This window comes from Sceloporus occidentalis, unplaced genomic scaffold (genome assembly GCF_023333645.1).
Source record: "Sceloporus occidentalis isolate IW3139 unplaced genomic scaffold, rSceOcc1.0.p SCAF_4, whole genome shotgun sequence".
In the NCBI taxonomy this organism is placed as follows: domain Eukaryota; kingdom Metazoa; phylum Chordata; class Lepidosauria; order Squamata; family Phrynosomatidae; genus Sceloporus; species Sceloporus occidentalis.
The window spans coordinates 164,397,833-164,422,418 of NW_028316984.1; the positions used below are offsets into that span (position 1 = coordinate 164,397,833).

The following is a 24,586-nucleotide window of genomic DNA, read 5'->3' on the forward strand; positions in this document are numbered from 1 at the left end:
TCAGCAATCCTCTCAAAGGCCCTACAGACAGTGTTACCCCCAGGGCAACAGCAACAAGAACAGCAAAGTCCTCCAAAAAGTCTTCAACTTCTAAATTCCACTTTTTGACGGATCTACAGGGCCGACGCTGTCATTTCAACCTTTCTCTCTCAACCTTTCACCACTACTGTCTCATCACTTCTCCAAACTTCACTGCTTTTTCAGCAACTGGCGTCAAATCACAACAGACACCTGGTACTCACCATTGTACGTCTGGCTTATGCCATAGAGTTTTCAAGTACTCCACCTCTCGGCGTCTTTTGCTCTACCCCATCCTCCCCTCTTCTCAAGAGAAGAGCTTCTCCCTTCTCGACAAAGGTGCCATTCAGCGTATCCCAGACAGATGCAAGATGGATGATGACTTCTTCAAATATTTCACGGTGCCAAAAAGAGATGGTGAACACCACCCCATACTCAACCTACGGGGTGTCAATCACTACATCACACCATGCAAGTTCAAGATGGTGATCCTTCAATCCATCCTCCCCTTTCTCCATCACGGGGATTGGTTTGCATAAATCAACTTGAAGGATGCTTATTTTCACATCACTATCCGACCTCAGTATTGCAAGTTTCTTCATTTCGCTGTCGATGGAGATCTGTCAATATACCATCCTATCCTTCAGCCTCTCCACTGCCCCCCCCCCCCCGTGTTTTCACAAAGTGCATGGCAGTTATCTCTCACCTTTGCATCCAGGAAATCAAAATTTTTCCTTATTGGGATGATTGGTTTCTTGTATCATCGTGCACACAGTTTTTCCAAGACATCCGCACCACTCACTCTTTCCTCACTGACTTGGGTCTCACAGTAAATTCCTCCAAGTCCATCTTGGAACCAGTCAGAGTGAACCAGTCATTTTCAGTTGGTATTTCAGCCTTTTTTTCCATAATTATTATTATCCTGGCTGAAGTAACCATATACAGTATTATTCGCCTAAATTTGGGACTTCTGGCCTAAATTTCTTTTCCAATACTTTATTTATACCAGATGTCATATTCAATAGAAAAAGAAGTGGGATTGAAGGGAATCTCAATCTGTAGAATTGTTGACAGTAGAAAATGAATCTTCTTCCAATATTTTGTTTTGCTTCACTGCATTTCCACCACATGTGGATAAAGTTGGCATCTGGTTTGTGGCACCTCCAACATTCAGCTGTGCCTTTTTTGTATATCAAATTGAGTTTGATATACAATCGTGGAACATCTTAAAGAAATTTTCTTTATAATTCTGACAGAGAGTGAATTTACTAGTGTTAAACTAGGTTTTCTCCCATTTTTCTAGATCTATTGTACTGCCAATTTCTTGGGACCATTTCACCAGTGTTTCATGTGTTTTTAGATTGTAAGCCTGAGGGCAGGGAACCGTCTGAATAATTAACTGTAAGCTACTCTGAGAGCCTTTAGGGCTGAAGAACAGGGTATAAATAAATAAATGTATATAGGCAAGTCTCTGGACTCTGTTATGGCTCGAGCCTATTTGCCCACCAGAAGAGCAGAAACCCTTTGGACCCACCTTCAATCTGTTCTCCGCTTGAACTATCCTAAAGTGAGGGACATTAAACACCTCCCAGGCCTTATGGACTTGACCACAGTTGTAACCTACTTGGCGCGTCTGAGATTTCGTCCATTTCAAGAGTGGTTTCTTTCTGTGTTCAACCACCTCAATGACAGACAGTCCAAGAGGCTGACACTCCTTCAGCATGTCTGTGCCTCTCTTTGGTGGTGTTGACTCCTAACAACATCCTCAGGAGAATGCCCTTTCAACCTCCAAAATCCACTAGGATCGTCACCACAGATGTATCCATAATGATAATAATAATAAAATTTATTTATATACCGCCTTTCCAAGGAGATCAAGGCAGTTTACAGAATTACAATTACAAAATTACAAAACACATAGAATGAATGCATAAAAGATTAAGCAAACAAAATCCATAAACAATTACAATAACAATCAAAGAAAATAAAAAATTTACAATCTAATGAAATTCATAATTAACCCCTTTCCAAGTCCCTCAACACAGGTTCAAATGGCAAAAAAATAAAATAAAAATACATAGTAATTATAACAATAAAGTTAACAAAGCAAAATGCTAACAAGTAATAGAGTAAAAACAAGTGAAAAGAAAATACTCCCCATTCTCAACTCCCCATCTCAATCCTAAAATCCAATATAAATTATACAAAGAAAAAAAAAGGGGGGGGGGAGGGGGGAGGAGACAAGACTCCTCCTTAAATCCAGGAGCTGAGGCATGGGTGGAGCCCAGGTAGAAGAAAGGCAGCAAACACTCACTCAGCCCAGCCTTCACTGACAGATGGTATCCATGACAGGCTGGGGGGCCCACTGCGAAGACCTCTGCGTTCAAGGCTGCTGGTCCCATTCCGAAATGGAGTTGCACATCAGCTCCTGGTTGTCATCAAGGCCTTTTGGGCCTTCGAAAACCATCACAGGATCATCCAGGTTGTAATAGACAATATCACCACTGTCATATCAACAAACAAGGTGGAATTCACTCCTCTGTCCTTCTTCATCTTGCACAACAGCTCTGGACATGGTGCCCTCAACGCTCCATTCATCCGGTGGCAGTTCATCTGGCTGGCAAGGACAATATCCTGGCAGACTCTCTCAGCTGGGACAAGGTTTTTCAGCACGAGTGGACCTTGTCACAGGAAGCCTTTCACCTCATGACTTCACGATGGGGGACACTCTTCCTAGATCTCTTTGCTGCTTCACAGAATGTGCAGTGTCTGATGTTCTGCACCAGGACAGGCCAAGGGATGGACTCCCTGGGAGAGGCCTTCGTTCTCAATTGGAGCCATCACTTCCTTTCAGTCTTCTCCCCGCTCCTGTTAGTGGCAAGAGTTGTGACCAGGATGACCGGGGACAGATGCAATGCCATTCTGGTGACTCCCTACTGGCTGAAACAACCTTGGGTTGTCCCTCCAGTCCATCTGTCCAAGGGACAATACCTCAAGCTCCCGAGCTGGCTGGGCATTCTCTCTCATTCTACTGGTGCAGTCCTTCACCCAGACCTATGCATTCTCCACATGACAGCTTGGAGGATCCGCCCTTGACAGCCTCATAACTTTTGCGAGTTCACTCTGCTTCCAGGAAGGACTCTATGAAACAGTCTTACTCCTACAAATGGAAGTGTTTCTGTGCCTTTGCTGAGACTAGGGTTGAGCCCTCTTTACCTGTGCAACTTTCTATGACATTGCAGTTCCTTCTCCAAGGGTGACCAAGGGTTGGGCTTCTCTTCCCTGATTCACCATCCGCAAAGCTCTTCACCTTGCCAACTCTGAAAAGGTTCTTCAAAGGTCTTCATATCTCTATCCATCGTTGCCTCCACTGGCCCACTCCTTGGTCACTCCTGCTGTTATTCACACACTTTACTAGGCTAAACTTTCATAGAATCATAGAATCGTAGAGTTTGAAGAGACCACAAGGGCCATCGAGTCCAACCCCCTGCCATGCAGGAAATTACAATCAAAGCATTCCTGACAGATGGCCATCTAGCCTCTGTTTAAAGACCTCTAAGGAAGGAGACTCCAGTACACTCCGAGGGAGTTTGTTCCACTGTCGAACAGCCCTTACTGTCAGGAAGTTCCTCCTAACATTGAGGTGGAATCTCTTTTCCTGGAGCTTGCATCCATTGCTCCGGGTCCTAGTCTCTGGAGCAGCAGAAAACAAGCTTGCTCCCTCCTCAATATGACATCCCTTCAAATATTTAAACAGGGCTATCATATCACCTCTTAACTTTCTCTTCTCCAGGCTAAACATCCCCAGCTCCCTAAGTCGTTCCTCATAGGGCATGGTTTCCAGGCCCTTCACCATTTTAGTTGCCCTTCTTTGGAATGCTCCAGTTTCTCAACATCCTTTTTGAATTGTGATGCCCAGAACTGGACACAATTTTCCAAGTGTGGTCTGACCAAAGCAGAATAGAGTGGCGCTGTACTTCCCTTGATCTAGACACTATACTTTTATTGATGTAGCCTAAAATTGCATTGGCCTTTTTAGCTGCCGCATCGCACTGTTGACTCAGGCTCAAAATGTGGTGAACAGGAGACATCCCAGCAGACTGGAGGAAGGCAAACACTGTCCCCATCTTCAAAAAAGGAAAAAAAGAAGATCCCAACAATTATCGTCCAGTTAGTCTGACATCTATACCAGGAAAGATTCTAGAGCAGATCATTAAACAGAGAGTCTGTGAACATCTAGAAAGCAATGCCATAATCACAAAAAGTCAACATGGGTTTCAGAGAAAGAAGTCATGCCATATAAATCTAATCTCTTTTTTTGATAAAATTACCAGCTTGGTAGATGAAGGGAATGCTATGGATATAGTATATCTTGATTTCAGTAAGGCCTTTGACAGGGTTCCTCATGGCATTCTTGCAAACAAGCTAGTGAAATGTGGGCTAGACAAAGTAACTGTTACATGGATTTGTAATTGGTTGACCAGCCGAACCTAAAGGGTGCTCAACAATGGCTCCTTTTCATCCTAGAGAGTAGTGACCAGTGGAATGCCACAGGGCTATTTCCTGGGCCCAGTGCTATTCAATATCTTTATTAATGACTTGCATGGCAGCAATGGAGGCATAGTTATCAAATTTGCAGATAACCCCAAATTAGGAGGAGTAGCTAACACCCCAGGTGACAGGATCAAAATTCAAAATGACCTGAATAGACTAGAAAGCTGGGCCAAAGCTAACAAAATGAATTGCAACACAGAGAAATGTAAAGTACTGTACTTAGGGCGGAAAAATGAAATGCACAGATGGGGGACACCTGGCTGAATGAGACTATGTGTGAAAGGGATCTGGGAGCCCAAGTAGACCACAAATTGAACATGAGTCAACAGTGTGATGCGGCAGCTAAAAAGGCCAATGCAATTTTAGGCTGTATCAATAGAAGTATAGTGTCTAGATCAAGGGAAGTAATAGTGCCACTCAGCGACTGAGGGAGCTGGGGATGTTCAGTCTGGAGAAGAGAAGGTTAAGAGGTGATATGATAGCCCTGTTTAAATACTTGAAGGGATGTCACATTGAGGAAGGAGCTAGCTTCTTTTCTGCTGCTGCAGAGATTAGGACCCAAAGCAATGGATGCAAGCTCCAGGAAAAGAGATTCCACCTCAACATTAGGAGGAACTTCCTAACAGTAAGGGCTGTTCGACAGTGGAACACACTCCCTCGGAGTGTATTGGAGTCTCCTTCCGTAGAGGTCTTTAAACAGAGGCTGGATGGCCATCTGTCGGGGATGCTTTGATTGAGATTTCCTGCATGGTAGGGGGTTGGACTCGATGGCCCTTTTGGTCTCTTCCAACTCTATGATTCTATGGTCTACTTGGACTCCTAGATCCCTTTCACACGTAGTTTCATTCAGCCAGATGTCCCCCATCCTATGTCTGTGCATTTCATTTTTCTGCCCTAAGTGCAGTACCTTGCATCTCTCTGTGTTGAAATCATTTTGTTAGGTTTGGCCTAGCTTTCTAGTCTATTCAGGTCATTTTGAATTTTGATCCTGTCCTCTAGGGTGTTAGCTACTCGTAATTTGGGGTCATCTGCAAATTTGATAACTATGCCCCCAATTCTGTCGTCCAAGTCATTGATAAAAATGTGGAATAGCACTGGGCCCGGACAGAACTCTGTGGGACCCCACTCGTAACTTCTCTCCAGGTTGAAAAGGAGCCATTGTTGAGCACCCTTTGGGTTTGGCCAGTCAACCAATTACAAATCCATGTAACAGTTACCTTGCCTAGCCCACATTTTACAAACCTGTTTGCAAGAATGTCATGGGGAATCTTGTCAAAGGCCTTACTGAAAGCAAGATATACTATATCCACAGCATTTCCTTCATCTACCAAGCTTTGAACCCTTGGTATCTTTATGTTACCTGAAGCTGAGTATTGACATTTTTAAGTGTGCTAGAATGGCCTCTGGATGATATCACAGAACCGTGTATACTCTCTGAAGTCTCACTTTAAAAAATATAATCCTTATTGTACAGAAAATCTTGAAATTATGGGCATACTGTGTATTTTCTCTCCTTCGACTGTTTCAGTTATAAGCACTTTAAATATCCCATAATGTATATTCCGATAGGGTAATTTGAAAGGGTACTTCATTGTTGCTTCCTTGCAGGAAACTGATCAGATGGCTCAGAGAAAGTTAAAACAGAAACAGGAGGAGGAGGAGGAGGAAGAAGAAGAGGGTGTGGATCCTGAAGGCTTTCATGAATTTGTTACTAAGGCAAGGTAAGAACTGAAATTATAATGCTTTTCTTCAGCCTCTCCTGCCCATCAGTTTTTAAAACGATCTCTTTCTACCCATGGGAAAACAACCAAAAGAGCATGACTATTACTTCCAGAAAGAAAGCTGGACTTCTTAGGATTCTGCCAAGAATTCCCAGACCACACAAAGAGGTTTAGGGTGGTTTTATATTATCCATTTCTTCTTTAAAACAGACAGACTGGAACAGCATCCTGAACTTGGGGTTCAAGGAGGGAGAAAGAAATATCAGTACAGAACTGAAAAGAATGTTTTTCTTTCTCAACACCTGGAGTTCGCTCTTTTATTCCCTCCTCCCTTGGCTGTTGTTAGTTAGTATTCCAGTATTGGGCCAGGCGAATGTTAATGTTTCAGGTTAACTGAAAAGAGAGAGTGACTTGACAGTATTTGAGTGATTGTGGCTAGCTGTCAGGTTTGTCGCTGTTAAAAGCCTTAGGTGGATATCTTCTAGATTTCCTCTCAATCGGCTATTCAGAATATTTGGTGTATTGCTTCCTTATTTTCTAAACTTCAGACTATCAAGACAGCAAAATGATTAGAGTTCAGGAAATTAGTACACTTACTTGTTTTTCCTTATGCATGCTAGGCAAGACTTTATTTGCTTCTTTGGCCTTGAAAGAGCTTTACTTTGTGTATTTCTTTGGTTCTATACTTGACCCTAGCAAATGATACCAAACGTTCATAATGGCGATCTTGCAGAGACAAATACAAGTGGGTATAATGTGTTGTTGACATGAAAACTACCTTCTTACTGATTCCCTCTTTCTCTTTTCATGTTTTTCCACCGAATGACAAGAGTTACATGAAAAAAAGAGAAAGTGTAACTCCAGAGTGGTAGTAGTTGAGTGATGGGCATTGATCCCAGCAGTCACTGCAGCTCTGGTGATTAGGCTGGAATGTTTAAAAATAATTCTGTCAACAGACTTATTCAGTATTTCTGTGACACTTGTAAAAATGCTGACCTTCTATAGTCAACTTTTGCTTATTGTTAAGCCATTCCCTATGTTTTCTGTGCAGTGATGAGGAGAGAGAACAAGAAACATTCAGGTAATCTCAGTCTTTGGTCTAAAACTTTGAATGGCCAGAATCTTAAAGCTGATATGGATTTAAGTACTGTTGACCCTCCGTTTTTGTGGGGGATCCGTTCCAGACCTACCTGCAAAAACGGAGACTCACATGTACTCAAGCTCCATAGGCTTGAATGGGGTGTGAGCGCGCGGGGTGTGTGTGCCACATGGGCGTGCCTCATTGGAGTTAACGGAGTTCGCCCCTCCGTGTATAAGCAAGAACGCGGATTTCAAGTCCGTGAGACTGTAGTTTAAAAAGTACTAATTTGTTTTCAATTTCTTTTTAGTTTCTCTCCTTGTATTTTTTCCCTTTCTTTCACTGGATGCTTCCCAACGAAAATCTCTGAGCATCAGTTGAAATTGTGTCACAGAACTGCAAACACTTGCCATGTACTATTTTTTATTCTCTTCTGGTCCTAGTGAAAGTGATCTGGAAGAGGTGCTGACTTTTTACACACACAAAAATAAATCAGCAAGTGTCTTCCTTGGAACGAACCCTGGAACTACAAAACATAGTAACAGTCAGTTGGAAAACAGAGCTAAAGAGGGTGAGTATGCATGCCTTCTTCTACTAGTTGTTGTCTCCAATAACCTCACATAGAACTGTTAGACACCAAGGTGAAATATTTAATTATGTTTCCCTACTAGATATCTGGAAATACCAAAATAGTTTGGATTGATAACCACTTCCATTGCTGTGATGGATTTTTGTTGTAAGATACTCTGAACAACAAATGATTGCAGTATTAGAAAGCAGTGATAGGTAGCACAGTAAACAGCAGGGTAGCAGTTGAGACAATTTAGTTCCAAATTTCTTTTCAGATCACCCAGAAAAGATGGAAGAAACTGAAAAACAGCAGTCCCAAATTCCAGTGGTTAAGGAAAGTGTGGCAGAGGAGCTGAGAGGTGATCAACCAAAGGAAACAAGACAATCCAGTGAGTAAAACAATTGAGTGTGTGTAGTTGTAGCAGAAAATCATGTGTACATACAAAGCTTTGATTCACAAATTAAAACTTAGAGCATAGAATTACTTACAGAAAGATTTTTTTCTGTTTTACAATTACTATAATTTTGAATGGTATAATAAATCAATGGATCAATCGAGTGAATAATACTGAAAGATATATATTTTTAATTTCCAGTTAATAAATTCTAGGTTGTACACTTTCTTGGTTGTGCTGGAAAGAGTATTTTGTCTGTTTTGCAGAGCTTCTAACACTCTAATCACTACACTATCGTATAAGAGACTAGAAATGTTGTTCAGTGGTTACAACTCTATCAGTTTATTTAGAATGTATAAATTATCAGTGGATTGTGATTTATGTTACGTTTGTTGGGGTTCTGAATATCGTTTTAATGGAACTTCCAAAATTATAGTGTACAGTATAGGCAATTAAAGAAATTATATGTACATATTTAAGTGTGTATAATGCTTTGGAAATAATAAATGTTAACCTGCACAAATCAACAGTTGACAACCATCTTAATTAATATTAAATAGAAGCTTTTAAGAACAGCCCTATAAATAGCAGAACAGTATAAAAATCTTCAATATAGCAAAATTAGTGAATGTAATTATATCTATATCTATATAGATATAGCTATGGATATAGATATAGATAGATACACACACACATACATACACTAGCAGGCAGAATCCAGTGAGAAAGTAATTTTTAATGAAAATCAGGTCCTTTAGAAAAACCTCTTTTGAATGTCAGAAATAATGGTGAATATATCTTGTAGAAAACTATGGTGTTACACTGTGTTTCTTGTATACCTATGTCCTTTGTTTACAATATTTATTTCTCTAAACAAGCTTGTAAAAGGCTACTCCATTATTATTGTGTATGTTGTGTTTCTGGTCGTTTAAAAAGATTAAAAGCCCCAATTAGCTTGCATATGTCTGTGGTTTTTTTAAATAGGGGTTCCTTCCTCACCAGAAGATGAGAATGCACCACAACACAGCCTTCTTAGTGCTGCTTCCTCTGTTCCTGATGCCATCCTCCCACAAAGCATCAGTTCCCAGTTGTCCTCTCATACTGCTGCCTCTGATAATGCACAGGTGCCTGATCATCTCTCAGCCCTCTCTCTTCCATCTGATTCTAGACTGACTCCTTCCCCCTCTTTCCAAAATGCAGCAAATGACACCTGGTCTAGCACAACAAAAAATGTACCCCAACTGTCCTCCAACAATGCAGGATTACACCGTTGTCAGTCTGGCAGTTTTACTGTCAGTCCCTTCTCCTCCTTTCAGAATGCTATGCAGATCTACAGCCAAAGACTGACCCGGCCATCCTCAGCAAAAGCAGGTAAGGTAGTGGCATATTTGGCTGTTTAACTGGCACTAATACTTTTACTGTCTAGCAAAATTCAGAGTAATTGCCAAGACTCAGAGTGTGGCTGTCCAAGCTTGGTGAGGGCATTCTTACTTGTTTTTCAACAAGATATTTCAGAAAGCATAACTAATCAGCTTCTGAAATTGGCCTCTACTTCTGCTAAATTAATAATAACAGTGTGAGAATTTATTTTTGGCAATTTTCAGAAATGCAGAATAGAATCATTTTGCCTCTCCAACCTTGCTCTTGTTGGCATATTGTCCTCAGTAGTACAGAAAGTAATGATTAGAGTTTACCCGTGTGAATCTTCTTAAGCCAAACTAAAGTATGAATGGTTGATTAAGATTAATGGCATTTTTAAGAGTAACTCTTCATTTGTTGTGTGAATGACCATCCTGTTGAAATGATCAGGCAGTGTGCATACAGTTCTCAGCAGCAACAAAACTTTTTTCACTAGCAGTACATATGAAGGGGGAGACAGGAGAATAGGGTCTTCTGGAGTATGGATGATTCTGTTAGGCTGACTTCAGTCCCAATTTTGGGACAACGGCAGAATATAAATCTAATAAAGGAATCTTACCTCTTTCATGTATGTCAGCTTTTCAGTTGGACCATTAGCACCTGGAAGTTGAATAGGAAGTTGCCACACACAGAGTCAAATCATTGCTCTGTCTAGCACTCTTATTCTCTATACCAGCCTGCCCTGATGTGGTAACTTTCAGAAAATTTGGATTTCTCCCCTCTGTCATAGCCAATATGGCCAATGGTCAGACATGATAGAAGTTGTAGTCTGAAAACTTTGAAGGGCTCCATGTTGCCAAGTCAGTCTGACTGTACTTGTAGCACTCCAGGATCTCCGATAGATGTTTTTCCTAGACTCTTCTGAGGATGCTAAGAGTTGAACCTGAGACTGTAGAAGTCATGTTTTCTGCTGTTGAGTTATGGTCCTTCTTATGTGGAGTATTGCTTCTTTTTCCTTTTCAAGTTTTGCTATCATTCATATTGTTGGTTTCAGACTTTCCTAAATGAAAATAATGCAAGAGCATTATTCATTTTTAATTCCACATTTTCTCTACAAGAGGTGTTATTTCAAGAACCTCTAGCCAGCCCGATGATGGTTAGTTACAAGGAGTCCCATTCCTGACTATTGGCTATACTTCCTGGGGATGACAGGAGTTGGAATCCAGGAACATTCAGAGAGTCTTAGCTTTCTTACTGCTGACAGCTTTGCCCTTTCCTCTGTTGGAAAAGGAGGAGATCATGATAGAATAGCAAATAGCCCATTGAAATAATGAAGAGGATGTTGGGCTTTTCTAAACAAGATTTAATTATAGTAGGCTTTCCTGAGTAAAGTACATGCTCAGTTTGAACAATATCAGTGAAGTCTGTCCAGATGACACAAATTTATTGCACAGAATGTAGCACTTCTGGCTAATAAAGCTGAGCTGAGTGGGTGCCTGGTTCTGTAGTATGTCAATTCTCTATCTTTTACATCTTCAGAATCTCTTGACAGAAGATACCTCTAAACAGTATATTTCTCTTCATTGCTGACAGTTAGCAGTCAGATTATTTTCCTCAAATGATTCAACTTTATTTTTTAGTATGTTAAATTTATTCTTAGATTCTGTTTATCTGAACTGTACTTGTATAACTCAGGGATGCAGGTATCATTTAATTTCATAATTATGATTGTTGTATTGTGTTTTATTTCATATTTCATTGCTGTTCAATTACCTTGGTTAAATACAAATTTAACTTTAAAAAACATGTCTCATCAGTTTGCTCATCTTTGTGACTTTCTGAATTGTTACTTCTCTGTGAGTTTAATTTTCCCTATTATTTCTCTGCAAGTTGTCCTTTAGAAACAGAGTTCTGTATGAAACTTGCTTTGGATAAAAAGCAAATAAAAAGTAGATTTACACTAACTCTTCACAGCTTCTGTTATTCATCCATATAGATTCTTATCTGCACAGAGTTGTTTTGGAACCTTCCAGAACTGAGCAAAACATTTAGGCAGAAGCTTCTGCCACTCATGGACATGTGCAGGTACAGATACTGTATTTCCCTCAGTTCCTTTTCATCTGCTGTTGCCACCACAGCCACTAGATTAGGAGTCTCCACAAGTACTTGTTCTGAGTGTTTTTCTCTTCATCATACTTTTTGATTTCTCTTTTCTGTTTTTTATTGTATTGTCTTTTATCTGGTGAGATTCCTCATTTTTCCTCTCTAATGATTGTCATTGTGAGATGGTCTTATGGTCTCATGCTCATTCGTCAAGAAATGCATTTAGTGTGAGGGCAAGATCTCATTCATTCTTAGACATTTTTAGTGCCTCCTGTCCAGTATGAAACTCATATTGCTGGCAAGCATACACACTGTCAGAGTTTCACAAAACAAACATCGCCAAGCCTTCACTCTATAGAAAGCTATAAAGACATCCAGTATATTCAGGTCTTTAAAGAACAATGGTACTGCCTATTTGTTTGGTGCCCACCATCAATTGCCTTGTTTAATCCTGAATTGATTCAGATAACCCTCTGCTAGCACTCTCCAGTGTTTCATTTATCATTTCAAATCCAAGTCTTATGTTTCAGTCTGAGAATGGTTTTCATGAAGACATTTTTAATATCCAAATCCACAAAAGACTTCTGTGGGCCAAATAACTGAGGCGGATGAAATCCAGTTAGTAGTTTCTTTTTCTGGCAGAAAGATATTAGAATCCTCTCAAAGAGGCCTTGTCAAACTTCTCCAAGTTATTTATTTCAATATTTATATCCTCCCTTTATCGCGGTGGTTGGGATTATCAGACTGGCTGGGCGAATGCTGCATTGAGTATCCAGGTCGGTAAAACTGGGAAATGTTGAAAACACCAAGCTTATCCACCCTTATCTCTGCAGTATATATCAGGTCAGCCCTTTCACCTACAACCAAGTTATAGATGGACTGTGAAGTCAAGGTCATGGAGGTACAGTCTCATTCCATAACTCTTGGTGGTTTATTGCAGATGGACCTGGCATTAAGCAGCAGCACCAGCTGAGCAAAAGGTGTGCTGACAGGGCAACTTGGATCTTGAGGGATGGACTGAAATGTGGGGGTAGATTTCAAATATCTATCCCATATTTCCCTTGCCTGGTCTGTCTAACCTCCAGCATTATATTTCTCTCTTCTTAAGATTACGGTATATCAAGAGTAGCACCCAGTTCCTCTCCCCTCTCTTGGGATTCATTCATGCACATGTACAGATAAAAAACAACACACAAACATAAAACAAACAGAAGCAAAAAGTAACACATAGAGTCAGACACAGCAGTCATAAGAGTCACAATACTCAATTCTCACCTGAGTAACCCCAGTTACTAGGAGAGGGCAAGGCATTGCCAACATGACTCCCTTGTTACAAATCTCCTATTATAGAAGGTCAAAAAAAAAAAAACCCCTATATGCATCATCTGTAACACTGACTTAACTATTGTACATTGCTAGAGGCACCTTGGAAAACCAATCAGTGATTGAACCCACATACAGATATATTGAAACACTTTATGGTTTTCAGGACACTGGAAAGCATTCAATACTAAATTGGCATCCAGTACCAAATTCCTTTATAGTAGAGGCATCTCTAGAGAAAAATAAAGATAAGCCAAATTATTCTCCTTCAAACAGAGAAGATCATAAACTGGATGACATCAGGCACAAGCAGCCTGCTCTTTCCTGATTTCGAAAGACCAGGTTTGCATGGCAGCATACAGACAGTTTCTATATAAGAAAGTAATACCATTCATCAATGAACTCTCAATTAACAACAAAAAGATGGTGTGCATATTTCAAGCTGAAGCTCATTGGGCACCAGGTTAGCACAGGCAGGTAATTGATGGACTGTGAAGTCAAAGTCATGGAGGTGAAGTTTCATTCCATGATAACTCTTGGGTTTGATCATCAAGTCTGATCCCTGATGTTTGCTCTACAGTGGAGGAGCTTCCCTTTACTGGACAAAGTTTGTTCATTTCTAACATTGACAGCAAGCTCAGTTACACACAGAAAATGCACATATTAGTGAAAAGCTGGGTGTGTCTTTTTCCATAACATTGTCTAGATGTTAGCCATGGTACTGGGCATCAGCCCCATCTCAGAATCAGTTCCAAACTTTTACCATCCATTATTATGACCAGCTTCTCTTGGTTTGTTGTCATCAACTAAGATGACAATCTCCATTCAAAGTATGAAAAATTGGTTATTCATACAAGTTGGATGTGTTGTATCAGTGGCTTTAACTCCATATTCTTTATCTGTAGCACAGTACTTCTTTTTGGTCAATGCCTGGGCCATTTCTTACTTTGCTAAACCTAGACTACTGCAGACACCTCGATTCTTTCTATTAAACATGTAGGCTGTGCCACAGAATCCCTACCAGCAACTGGAATCTCTTGACCAACTACCCCATCTTGAGAATTTGAAGAAGAGTTTGTCAAACTTTTCTACATGGATGTAGTAGAATCCTCTTTCCTGGATTTGGAAGGACTTCTATTCAAGGTATTTTATGGTGCTGTCCCATCCTGGAATATGTACTTAATTTCATGCAAATTCAGGATGGTCACTGTGGAAAAGTAGGACTCACCAATGGCATTGCTTTGTCTGTTCCCAGCTGCCTGGCCTAGGAGGAAAGAAGAACCAGCTGCTGACTTCAGTTAAAGCCTCTGCAGCAGGACAGGGCAAAGAGGCCAATAAAAGATCAGTGACAATCTCTGAAGGATAGGAGCTGGAAGGTAGAAGCTGTAAGAAAGAAGTGGTGCAGACATCTCCTTCAGACCTGAGTTGCAGAGGAATGAAGTGCTGTGAACAAAGACTTGTGCAACAGCTAAGCTGACATCTTTCTTGGCTGCCTGAGTAGGAAAGTCACCCAAGAGAGCTGTAAGCCAGAGAGACTGTGGACGATACCACTCGGGAGGAATGTCTCTCAATTTTGAAAGAAAAGAAAGTAGGGCCAATTTGAAAAAAATCGCTATTACACGAATGGTTATCAAATGTACAGAAGAACACAGCGCCATCCCAAAGCCAAAGTAGTGCAAATGCAAAAGAAATTATCATACGAGTACATACCCTTCGTAGTCTAGAATTCGAATTAGCACCCCTGCACATGTGCAGTGAGGGCAGAATTGGATTGTGACCTTTTTACACTTCCGGCGGGGGTTGCCTCCGGTTCCCGTGGTTTTGCCTTGTTTCATGTTATTTTTTAATTCATTACCCCTTATTTCACATTATTGCGCAATTCACATTACTTGTTCATTCATTACCCCTTATTTCACATTATTTAGGAAATTCACGTTATTTGTTCATTCATTACCTTTTATTTCATGTTATGTAGGCAGTTCACTTTATTTGTGCATCCAGTACCCCTTATTTCACGTTATTTAGGCCATTCACCAATTCAAAACCAGTCGAAAGCAACCTTGTACTTGGTTTGAGCATTGGACTATGACTCTAGAAGGCAGGGATCAAATGCCACTGGGTGACTTGGTGCAAGTCACACTCTCTCAGCCTCCTCAGAAAATGGAAATGGTAAACCCCATCTGAATAAATCTGCCAAGAGAACCCAAAAAGTAGGGTGGGGTGTCCATATGGTTGTGTGTGTGTGTGCGTGTGAGACTGTCTGTGCCTTTAATTCCCCAGCTATGTGGGAGGGGGAGAAGAGATGGATTCCCTCCCATTTGGGAGAGCTTGGCTGCAGCCAGGTTATGGGGGGCCTGGGTCCTCTCTGGTTCTAACATGGACCATTGGGAGCCCCATTGAAGGCAGTGGCGCTGCCTCCTTGCCATGAGTCGGAGGAGGGAGAAAGGGGAGGGGAAGTTGGGCAGGAACCAGAGCTGGCCACTAAGGCTACATTCACACTGGAGAAATAACCCAGTTTGGCACCTCTTTAACTCTTTGTAGCTCAAGGCTATGGAATTCTGGGAGGTGGAGTTTGTTGTGAGCCCAGAACAATGCCCCTGAGGGGAGGAAGACAGCCCCCCCCCCACTCCATCCTTCCCCAAAAGAGGAGGAATGAGGGAAGAAGGACTCTTTGGGGCTAATAAAAAGGGGGAGGAAGTTTTCTCTCTTTTTGAAGCCCCTTTATCCTGGAGGAATGAAGGAAGGAAGGCAAAAAGGTCCCTGAGGAGCATAAGGGGCCAGGAGCAGGACAAGCCCAAGCCCACCATTTTGGGCAAAAAGAGCTTGCAGGACACCTAATGAAGAGCCTTCCCCCACTTACTCTTTCTTCTGTCAAAAACAGCTGCTTTTCCTCCCAGCTGCCGAGGAAGACCTAGGAGCCCCGGAAGCCGAAACAAAAATGGAGGATCATGTGAACTGATGTGGGGGAATACCAGGGCCACATCAGACATGTATATCATACCAAACAACACCACATTGAAATGCGAAGTAGCCTGGGAATAGGATTTGTGAATTCGCTAGTTCACAAAATTTACTTAATTTTGGATTGCTGTGGAATTGCGTCTGGAGTGCGTCCGGAATGCCAGTGAATGTGTGTGATAACCTTTCACGCAATAACGTGAATACCCATGATTGCGTTCGGGATGACACTTCCAATTTCCTTCATGTGATAACTGCATTAGATGGAGCTGGGATATGAGCCCCTCTGCAAATGGGAAAATTAACAAGTTGGCAAGGTAAAGAGAGGATTGAGGATGGGTGATGTGAAGCACCCATTTGTGTCTTGGCAGATATCTTCTCATTATTTGTCTGTGTTTTTGCTTATTTCTTGGGACTTAACCCTTCAAGTCAATCCCATCCTGGGCTCCTCATCCTGCATGTACTGCAAATATTACTAAAGTTACTAAAGTTTACCTATGTACCAATGAAATTCTCTCTGCAGCTGCTTTCATAGCATTAGATGTTTTCATTATTTGAGGACTCTCTAAACTTAGAATAAAGACTCTTCTTGCTATTTAAAAGGCTCTGGGTGTGATTGAGCAATTATGCAATTGATGGGTGTGATGTACCCCTTCCCATGGAGGCTACAAACCACATAGCAGTCATCCTAGCTTCAATTCATCCCTTGCTCAGAGACTGGTTTGTAAAAATCTAGTTGAATGACACTTATTTTTGTTCAGCAATCCGCCCATGGAACTGAAAATTTCTCATGTTTAGACAGGGTGATCAAGCATTTCAGTTTGAAATGCCACCATTTGGTCTTGTGTTGGAGCCAAAGGATCTTCAAAAAGTACCTAGTCATGGTTGCCAAATATTTATGAACTCTTCGGTTTTGCCTGGATGATTAGCTGTTGGTTTCCTGTTCGTAAATGCAGCTATACTTCAACACTGATTTGTCTCTCGATACTTCTGATGGACCTGGGTTTTATTATAAACCACAAAAATCAGTCTTGGAACTGACCTGAAATATTTTCTTCTTCTTCAAGTGTTCATTTGTGAATTCACACATATGGGTTTTACATAGTTAATGGACTAGTTGATGGAGTATAACAGGCCATTCCCTGTGCCTGTTATGTCTTGGGGAAAGGTACAATGTACATACTTGTGTCCACTGTAAGGTGTTTACCCCTCAGACTTAAAAGAACCAGGAATAGAGGCTCAAAGCTCTGTTATGTGAACAGGCATTAAAACTCCCCAGACCGCCATTGGTGACAGTCTGCTCCCCCTAGACTTTGATCCAGGAGTGTTCTAGCTCAAAGGGCTGAAAAACGATGTCTTGAACCAGAGGAACTCTAGAGGGGTGCCAAATTGTGGACTCTTCTGCTCCCCAGAGCCATCCTACAAATAGAATTCCTTCTCCACCTCCAAGACAATATGGAACTTCTGGGTCTCCATCTCATACTCACCATAATAGGTCCCACCACAGGAGATGTGGAGATGGACAGGCAATATTGAAATGAATCAATTGATAAAATCAGTACCAACATGCCTTTTGGGCACAACTCTGTAACTCTTCACATTGCTTTATTGAAATGGAGTTATACTGTGAACCGGAACCCTCCACCTACTATGTCCACTCTCTCAGTGACCATGGGATCCCCTGTGATCACATAGTGGATGAACACTTCTATCATTCCAGGGAATCCCCAACTTATTCTATGCCTATTCAGTCAGCATCTGTACCTCAAACGCAACACCACTCAAATTTAAGGGGGAACAACTGTCTTGAAGAACCCTCCGCCCATCATGGTCTGCCCCTCCAGAGGCCCATTCAGTTGGAAGATCCTGACCATGGTGCCATCCAACCTCCTCAAGTCCTCCTGAGAACCCCTTCTCTACAGGATAAGCCTTTCCCTCCACGTTCACAACAGTAATCACCTTCTCATTCTTGTTCTCCCTCACAGTGCTCTGGGGATGAAGAATCTGACGGTGACTGGTGGAATGCATACGCTGAAAGTTTGCCCTCTTGATATACAATCATACAGTTGGAAGAGACCATAAGGACCATCCAGTCCAACCCCCTACCATGCAGGAATTTTCAATCAAATCACACCTGATAGATGACCATCCAACTTCTGCTTAAAGATCTCCAAGGAAGGAGACTCCACCACTCTCCGAGGGAGTGTGTTCCACTGTCGAACAGCACTTACTGTCAGGAAGTTCCTCCTAATGTTGAGGTGGAATCTCTTTTCCTGGAGCTTGCATCCATTGCTTGCAGGTCCTGTTCTCTGGAGCAGCAGAAAAGAAGCTTGCTCCCCCCTCAATATGACATCCCTTCAAATATTTAAACAGGGTGATCATATCACCTCTTTGTGGTGCCCAGAACTGGACACAATATTCCAGGTGAGGCTGACCAAAGCAGATTAGAGTGGCACTATTACTTGCCTTGATCTAGATATTATACTTCTATTAATGCAGTCTAAAATCGCATTGGCCTTTTTAGCTGCCTCATCGCACTGACTCATGTTAAATTTGTGGTCTGCTTGGACTCCTAGATCCCTTTCACACATAGTCTCGTTCAGCCATTGTTGAACACCCTTTAGGTTCGGCTGGTCAACCAATTACAAACCCATGTAACAGTTACCTTGTCTATCCCATATTTTAGAAGCTTGTTTGCAAGAATGTCATGGGGAACCTTGTCAAAAGCCTTACTGAAATCAAGATATACAGTGCGCCCGTGCCATACGCGGACTTGAGTGTATGTGCTTAAGCCGCGGCACGCGCGCGGGGCGGAAGGGGCGGCACGTCCCATTCAATTGAATGGGCGCGCACGCTCGTTGCGCCCCGCGCGCACCCACGCCGCCACACCGCCACGCACGAGCCCCATTGTTTCCAATGGGGCTCGAGCATAGGCGGAATTCGCCTTACGCGGAGGGATCCGGAACGGATCCCCTGCGTAAGGCGAGGACGCACTGTACTATATCCACAGCATTCCCTTCATCTAACAAGCTGATAATTTTATCAAAAAAGAGAGAGAGATCCAATTTGTCTGGCATGACTTGTTTCTCTGAAACCCATGTTGACTTTTTGTGATTATGGAATTGCCTTCTAGATGTTCACAGACTCTCTGTTTAATGATCTGCTCTAGAATCTTTCCTGATATTGATGTCAAACTAACTGGACAATAATTGTTGGGATCTTCTCCCCCCCCCCCCCCATTTTTGAGGGTTGGGGACAATGTTTGCCCTTCTTCTGTCTTCTGGGACTTCTCCTGTTCTCCAGGAGTTCTCAAAGAATATTGCCAATGGTTCTGATATCACATTTGCCAGTTCTTTTAATGTCCTTGGATGTAGTTTGTCTGGTCCTGGAGACTTATATTCATTTAGATTAATGAGGTATGCCTGTACTGTCTCTTTACTTATTCTGTGCTGAAATTCTCCTATTCTGTCCTCTGCACCATTACACTCAGATAGTCATCTGTTCTAGAAAGGCATCATCCAGTTCCTCTGCCTGAGTTGGGGGTCTGTAGTAGACTCCCACAATAACATCCCTGTTGTTTCCCCTCCCCTTCAATTTTTATCCAAATGTTCTCCAATTTTTATCCAGATGCTCTCCACTTGGCTTCCAGGATTGATATCCTGAATCTCTTCACTGGTGTAAATATCCCTGACACAATGATATTCCTCCTCCTTTACTGTTTGGCCTATTTTTCTTTAAAAGGTTATATCCTTCTATTTCTACATTCCAATCATGAGACTCATCCCACCATGTTTTTGTGATGCCTATTATATCATATTTACTTTGTTGTGCTAGGAGTTCAATTTCATCTTGCTTATTTCCCATGGTCTGTGCATTAGTGTAGAGACACCTAAGTCCATGTGTCCTCTTTACTTGCTACCTGTGCATTTTTTCCCTCCCACTGTTGGGTCCTTTCACTGTTTGCCTTGTTCCTTCTATGGCAGTTTGACTATTTTCTCCAGCCCTTTTGCTTTCCAGAGTACTATCTCCCTTCCCCACATAACTCAGTTTAAAGCCCTCCTGTGGGCGAGGCATTTCCTCCCTGTGACATAATGCCAGTCCACGTGCAGTGATCTAGGTTTCAGTTTCCCCAAACAACACGCTGAACACAGGAAGATGCTTCAAACTTTACTAAACAAGTATAACAAGAAAACAAATGGGCCAAACCCGGGTTGCTTCACCACACGTCCTCCCTCACAGGTCTCTCTCTCTCGGACTCCTTCCTCGGAGCTGTTCACGGCCGGGCGTCCACCACGTCCTTTTTCACAGGGGTCCCAGTCCGCCTTTTCCCTTAGCTCAGGCCCTGGTCTTTGCTCCCAATGCTCCCTTTTTGGGTCCCACAATTTGCCCTCCAAGGGTTCCTTAGCCTGGCATCTCCACTCCCCTTTGTGCGGGTACTGGAAATCCCCCTCCATCCGAGGGTCGGGTAAAGTCACGGCGGTGTGTGGTCCCACCCTTATCAAGCCGTGCCGTCCCTCCAAGGTAACTGGGCGTCCTACCCTTTCTGGGCTCCTGAGTATGCACGCTCTCCCTCTCGCAACCGCCTCAGCCCGTCCACCTCTTCCATGTCTCCCTCCTCGATTCACCTGTCCCTCCGCTTATATCCCCCTCCCAGGGCATTGCCTCCTCCTCTCCCGCTCCCTCTTGGTCCTTCTGCTCCCCTCCCCCTTGGACCGCCCGCTCAACCCTTACTTCCCCCTTCCCCACCTGACTACACCTCCTGATCAGATTCATGAGATTGTTGGCAAAAACGTTTCTGCCAGCTGGTGTGACATGCAACCCATCCCTTGCCAGAAGTCCCCCCCCCCTTCATGGAGCAGCAGCCCATGAGCTAAGAAACCAAATCATTCTTGGTGACACCATCTGTGGAGCCAGTTGTTGACATCTGCTATTCTCCTCTCCCTTCCTGGACCATGCTCTTCAACTGGCAGAAGAGATGAGACAACAACCTGTGCATCCATCTCTTTCAGCTTCCACCCCAGAGCCTCATAATCCCTTCTGATATTCTGAAGGCTGTGCAATATCATTGGTTCCCACATGGACCTGAAGGAAGGGGTAACGATCAGTAGGCTTGACAAGTCTTGTCAGCCTGTCTGTCACATCACGGATCTTTGCCCCGGGGGACAACACACCTCCTAAGACATTTTGTTAGGCCCAGACACCACTGATTCTGTAGCCCTTAGCAAGGAGTCCCCCACAACCACCACATGTCTCCTCTGAGGCTTAGCAGCAGCTATTCCCTGTAGTGATACTCTCAGGCTCCCCTGCTCTGTCTCTGAAGTCTGTCCATGCTGCTCTTCCTCTCCAGAGATATCCAGTGACTCTGTGGACCTTGTTAGACTGGATCATTTTGAGTTTGTAAATACTGATGAAGTGGACAAGATTCTTGGATGTGCCCATCATGGTTGACAGCCCAGGGAGGGGATGCAACAAAAACATTACTACAATCTATAATGAATACATCCCTCAGGGAAGGAAGATTTCCATCACAATTAAAGCAAGCAGTCATTAGACCGTTTTTGAAAAAACCCTCCCTGGATCCCCTGGTGAGAAACAATTATAGACCAGGCTCTTTTACCATTTTTGGGCAAGGTGATTGAGAGGGCAGTTGCTTTCCAGTTCCAAGCTGTCTTGGATGAAGCTGATTATCTAGACCCATTTCAAACTGGGTTCAGGGCGGGATACGGAGTTGAGACCGCCATGGTCATCTTAGTTGATGATCTTTGTCTGGGCATCGACAGGGGAAGTGTGACCCTGCTGATGCTCTTGGACATCTCAGCGGCATTTGATACCATAGAGAATGGTATCCTTCTGGAATGCCTGAAAGGGGCGCAATTTGAACAGTACAGTACCAAAACTGCAGCATGTCTAGCGTAGGACAGTTAGGTATTTGGGGGCATTGCGCTCCAGTGGTTCCATTCTTACCTCTTGGGCAGATTCCAGATGGTGATGCTGGGGGATAGCTGCTCTTCCAAAAGAGAGCTGACATCTGGCGTCCCTCAGGGCGCCATTCTGTCCCCCATGCTTTTCAACATTTACATGAAGCCGCTGGGAGAGATCATCCGGAGACACGGGGTGCAGTGTCATCAGTACGCTGATGACATCCATATTTATTTCTCTATGACCCTGACTATTGCAGTGACTAGGGATGGCATCTCTCCTCTGGATGCCTGTCTTGGATCGGTAATGGGTTGGATGAGGGAAAACAAACTCAGACTGATTGGTGACCGGAACATTTAGGTTTGACTGAAATCTCTTCACTGGCTGCCAGTTAGCTTTTGGGTGCAATACACGGTGTTAGTTATTACCTTTAAAGCCCTACATGGCTCGGGCCCGAGTTACTTGCGGGAGCACTTCTCCCTACATAATCCACCGCGCACTCTTAGAACATCTGCTAAGTTCTTACTAGAATATTATAATGCCAGGCTAATGACAACTTCACATAAAGCATTCACTGCCGCGGCCCCAAGATTATGGAATGACCTACCGGAAGAGATCCGTCTCATTACTATCTTAGAGGCCTTTTAGAAGGCACTCAAAATGGATCTCTTCCAGCGGGCTTATCCACTGAATTCCACATAAAAAGGTTATGACAACTGCTCTTCCTTGACTCTGATTGTTGGCTAATGGACGAATTGTAATTTTTAGAGAACTAATAGGAATTCTTGGTAAATTCAGTGTTAGTATTTTATTGTTGTATTGATTGTAAATTGTACTAAGTGTCCTTTAAGGTTGTAATCCTGCCTCAATCCGTGGGAGATGATGATGATGATGATGATGATGATGATGATGATTTCCCTGATAGGGGAAAGAGCTTAAAATTGATTCTGTAGCTGCAAGCTCCCAGAATGATCCCTGGTTTCCCTACATCTGTGTGTCACATTCTTCTAGCTGTCTTCCTCCTGTGTACATGAAGTGACCTCCTCCTCCCCAGCAACTTCCTCTGTGTGGTCCCTGTCCAAGATCATCCATTCCGTTCTGTCAAGGAAAACCTCTTGCTTCCTAATTTGTTGAAGTGTACCCAGGCCTCCAGCTGCTGTACTTTCTCTTCCAAGAGGGCTACCAACTTGCACTTGGTGCATGTGAAGTTCCTCACATCTCTAGGCAAGAAGACAAACATCTCACAAGTGTTTCAGGTGACTGCAGCAGTTCCCTCAGTGCCCATACTGAGAACAGTTAAGTAATCACTGAAATGGGACTGTGGGGTTCCTCAAAAACTCCTTCACCTAGTTCAAAGATCCATGATCCATCTACTCCTCTATTCCATCCTACTGACCATTCATGATGGTCAGTTTCAGCACCCGGACCACCAGGCACTCTGGTTGATGGCATGGAAGATTCTTTCCTAAGGGACTTCCTGACTCCAATTCAGCAAATCATTCTTGTAGCCCATAAACCTTCCACATAGAAGTTCTACACCTACAAGTGAAAGAGCCTTTCTCATGGCTGCAGGACTGTCCCCCTCTAGGGTTTGAACCCATCCTTGAATTTCTCTTGTCCTTACATGATATGGACCTGTCCCCGTCCTTGGTGAAATGCTACTTGACTGCCATCTCCTGGGAATTGCATCGTGGAGGACATCCTTCTTGTTTTCAGGATCCAGCCACCAAGACATTTCTCAAGGGATACCTCCACATACATCCACCAGTTTCTGGCCCAACACCATCATAGGCCCAATTTAAACGGGCCTTTGTGCCGCCCCCGCCACATGCTAGGGGTTGGCTGAGGACGCAGCGTCCATACCGGCATCACCCCTAGCATGTGACGGGGCGTCAAAATGGCGGCACCCTGTACACACGGGCGCCACCATTTTGACGTAACAGCCGCGTGCGTCCAAACAGCACGGCATGGCCGTTATGTCTTGGCGCTGCTGAAGGGCGCTTGTGGCGCCCTTTCAGCATCGCTGAAAGGAGCTCCGTTTCAGAGCTCCTTCCGCCGCGTGTATTGCTGGCGTGGACTTTAAACAGCCGCGCCAGCAATACAGAGAGAAAGGGACCAAGCGGCCCCTTTCTCCTTTTCCCTGCCGCTGTTGGGGTGTCCTTGGGGCATGAAGTCCCAAAGACAACCCCTTTCCAGGCCGCGGGGAACCGGCATTTTGCCGTTTCCATGAGGCCTGGAAAAACGGTGGATTGGGGCCTCTGGGGCTTCCGCTGTGGCCGCTGAGGCCCTGACCCGTCGGGGAAAGGGGAGGGTGCAGGCTGCCCCAAAGGGGCGGTCTGTATCCTGCCATAGAGCCTCAAATTAGTGCTTTCTCAACTTTTGAGGAGACCATTTGAACCTTTGCCCACATGTGACCTTAGACTTCTCTCATGAAAGATGGTCTTCTTGGTGGCAATTACCTTAGTGCAATGCACGGGACAACTCTCTGCTCTATGGTCAACCTTTCTTACCTCCGATTCCATTGAGACAAGGTGGTGTTATGACCGGCTATCTCCTTTTATATACCCCACACACCTCCATGCCACCAT

The 24,586-nt window shown here is 43.3% G+C and overlaps 1 protein-coding gene across 4 annotated transcripts in view; it reads left to right on the forward strand.

The window, feature by feature from the left end:
• Positions 1-24,586, forward strand: part of TTLL5 (tubulin tyrosine ligase like 5) — a 295,829-nt gene that overhangs the window by 142,791 nt on the left and 128,452 nt on the right. For 2 of the 4 annotated variants that reach the window (XM_089522249.1, XM_089522250.1), the window contains 4 exons: positions 6,181-6,293; positions 7,815-7,942; positions 8,217-8,330; positions 9,321-9,707. In XM_089522249.1, coding sequence (XP_089378375.1) covers positions 6,181-6,293; positions 7,815-7,942; positions 8,217-8,330; positions 9,321-9,707 — 742 coding nt within the window. The remainder of the gene's footprint in view (positions 1-6,180; positions 6,294-7,814; positions 7,943-8,216; positions 8,331-9,320; positions 9,708-24,586) is intronic. The other 2 variants (XM_089522251.1, XM_089522253.1) reach the window with 1 other exon arrangement.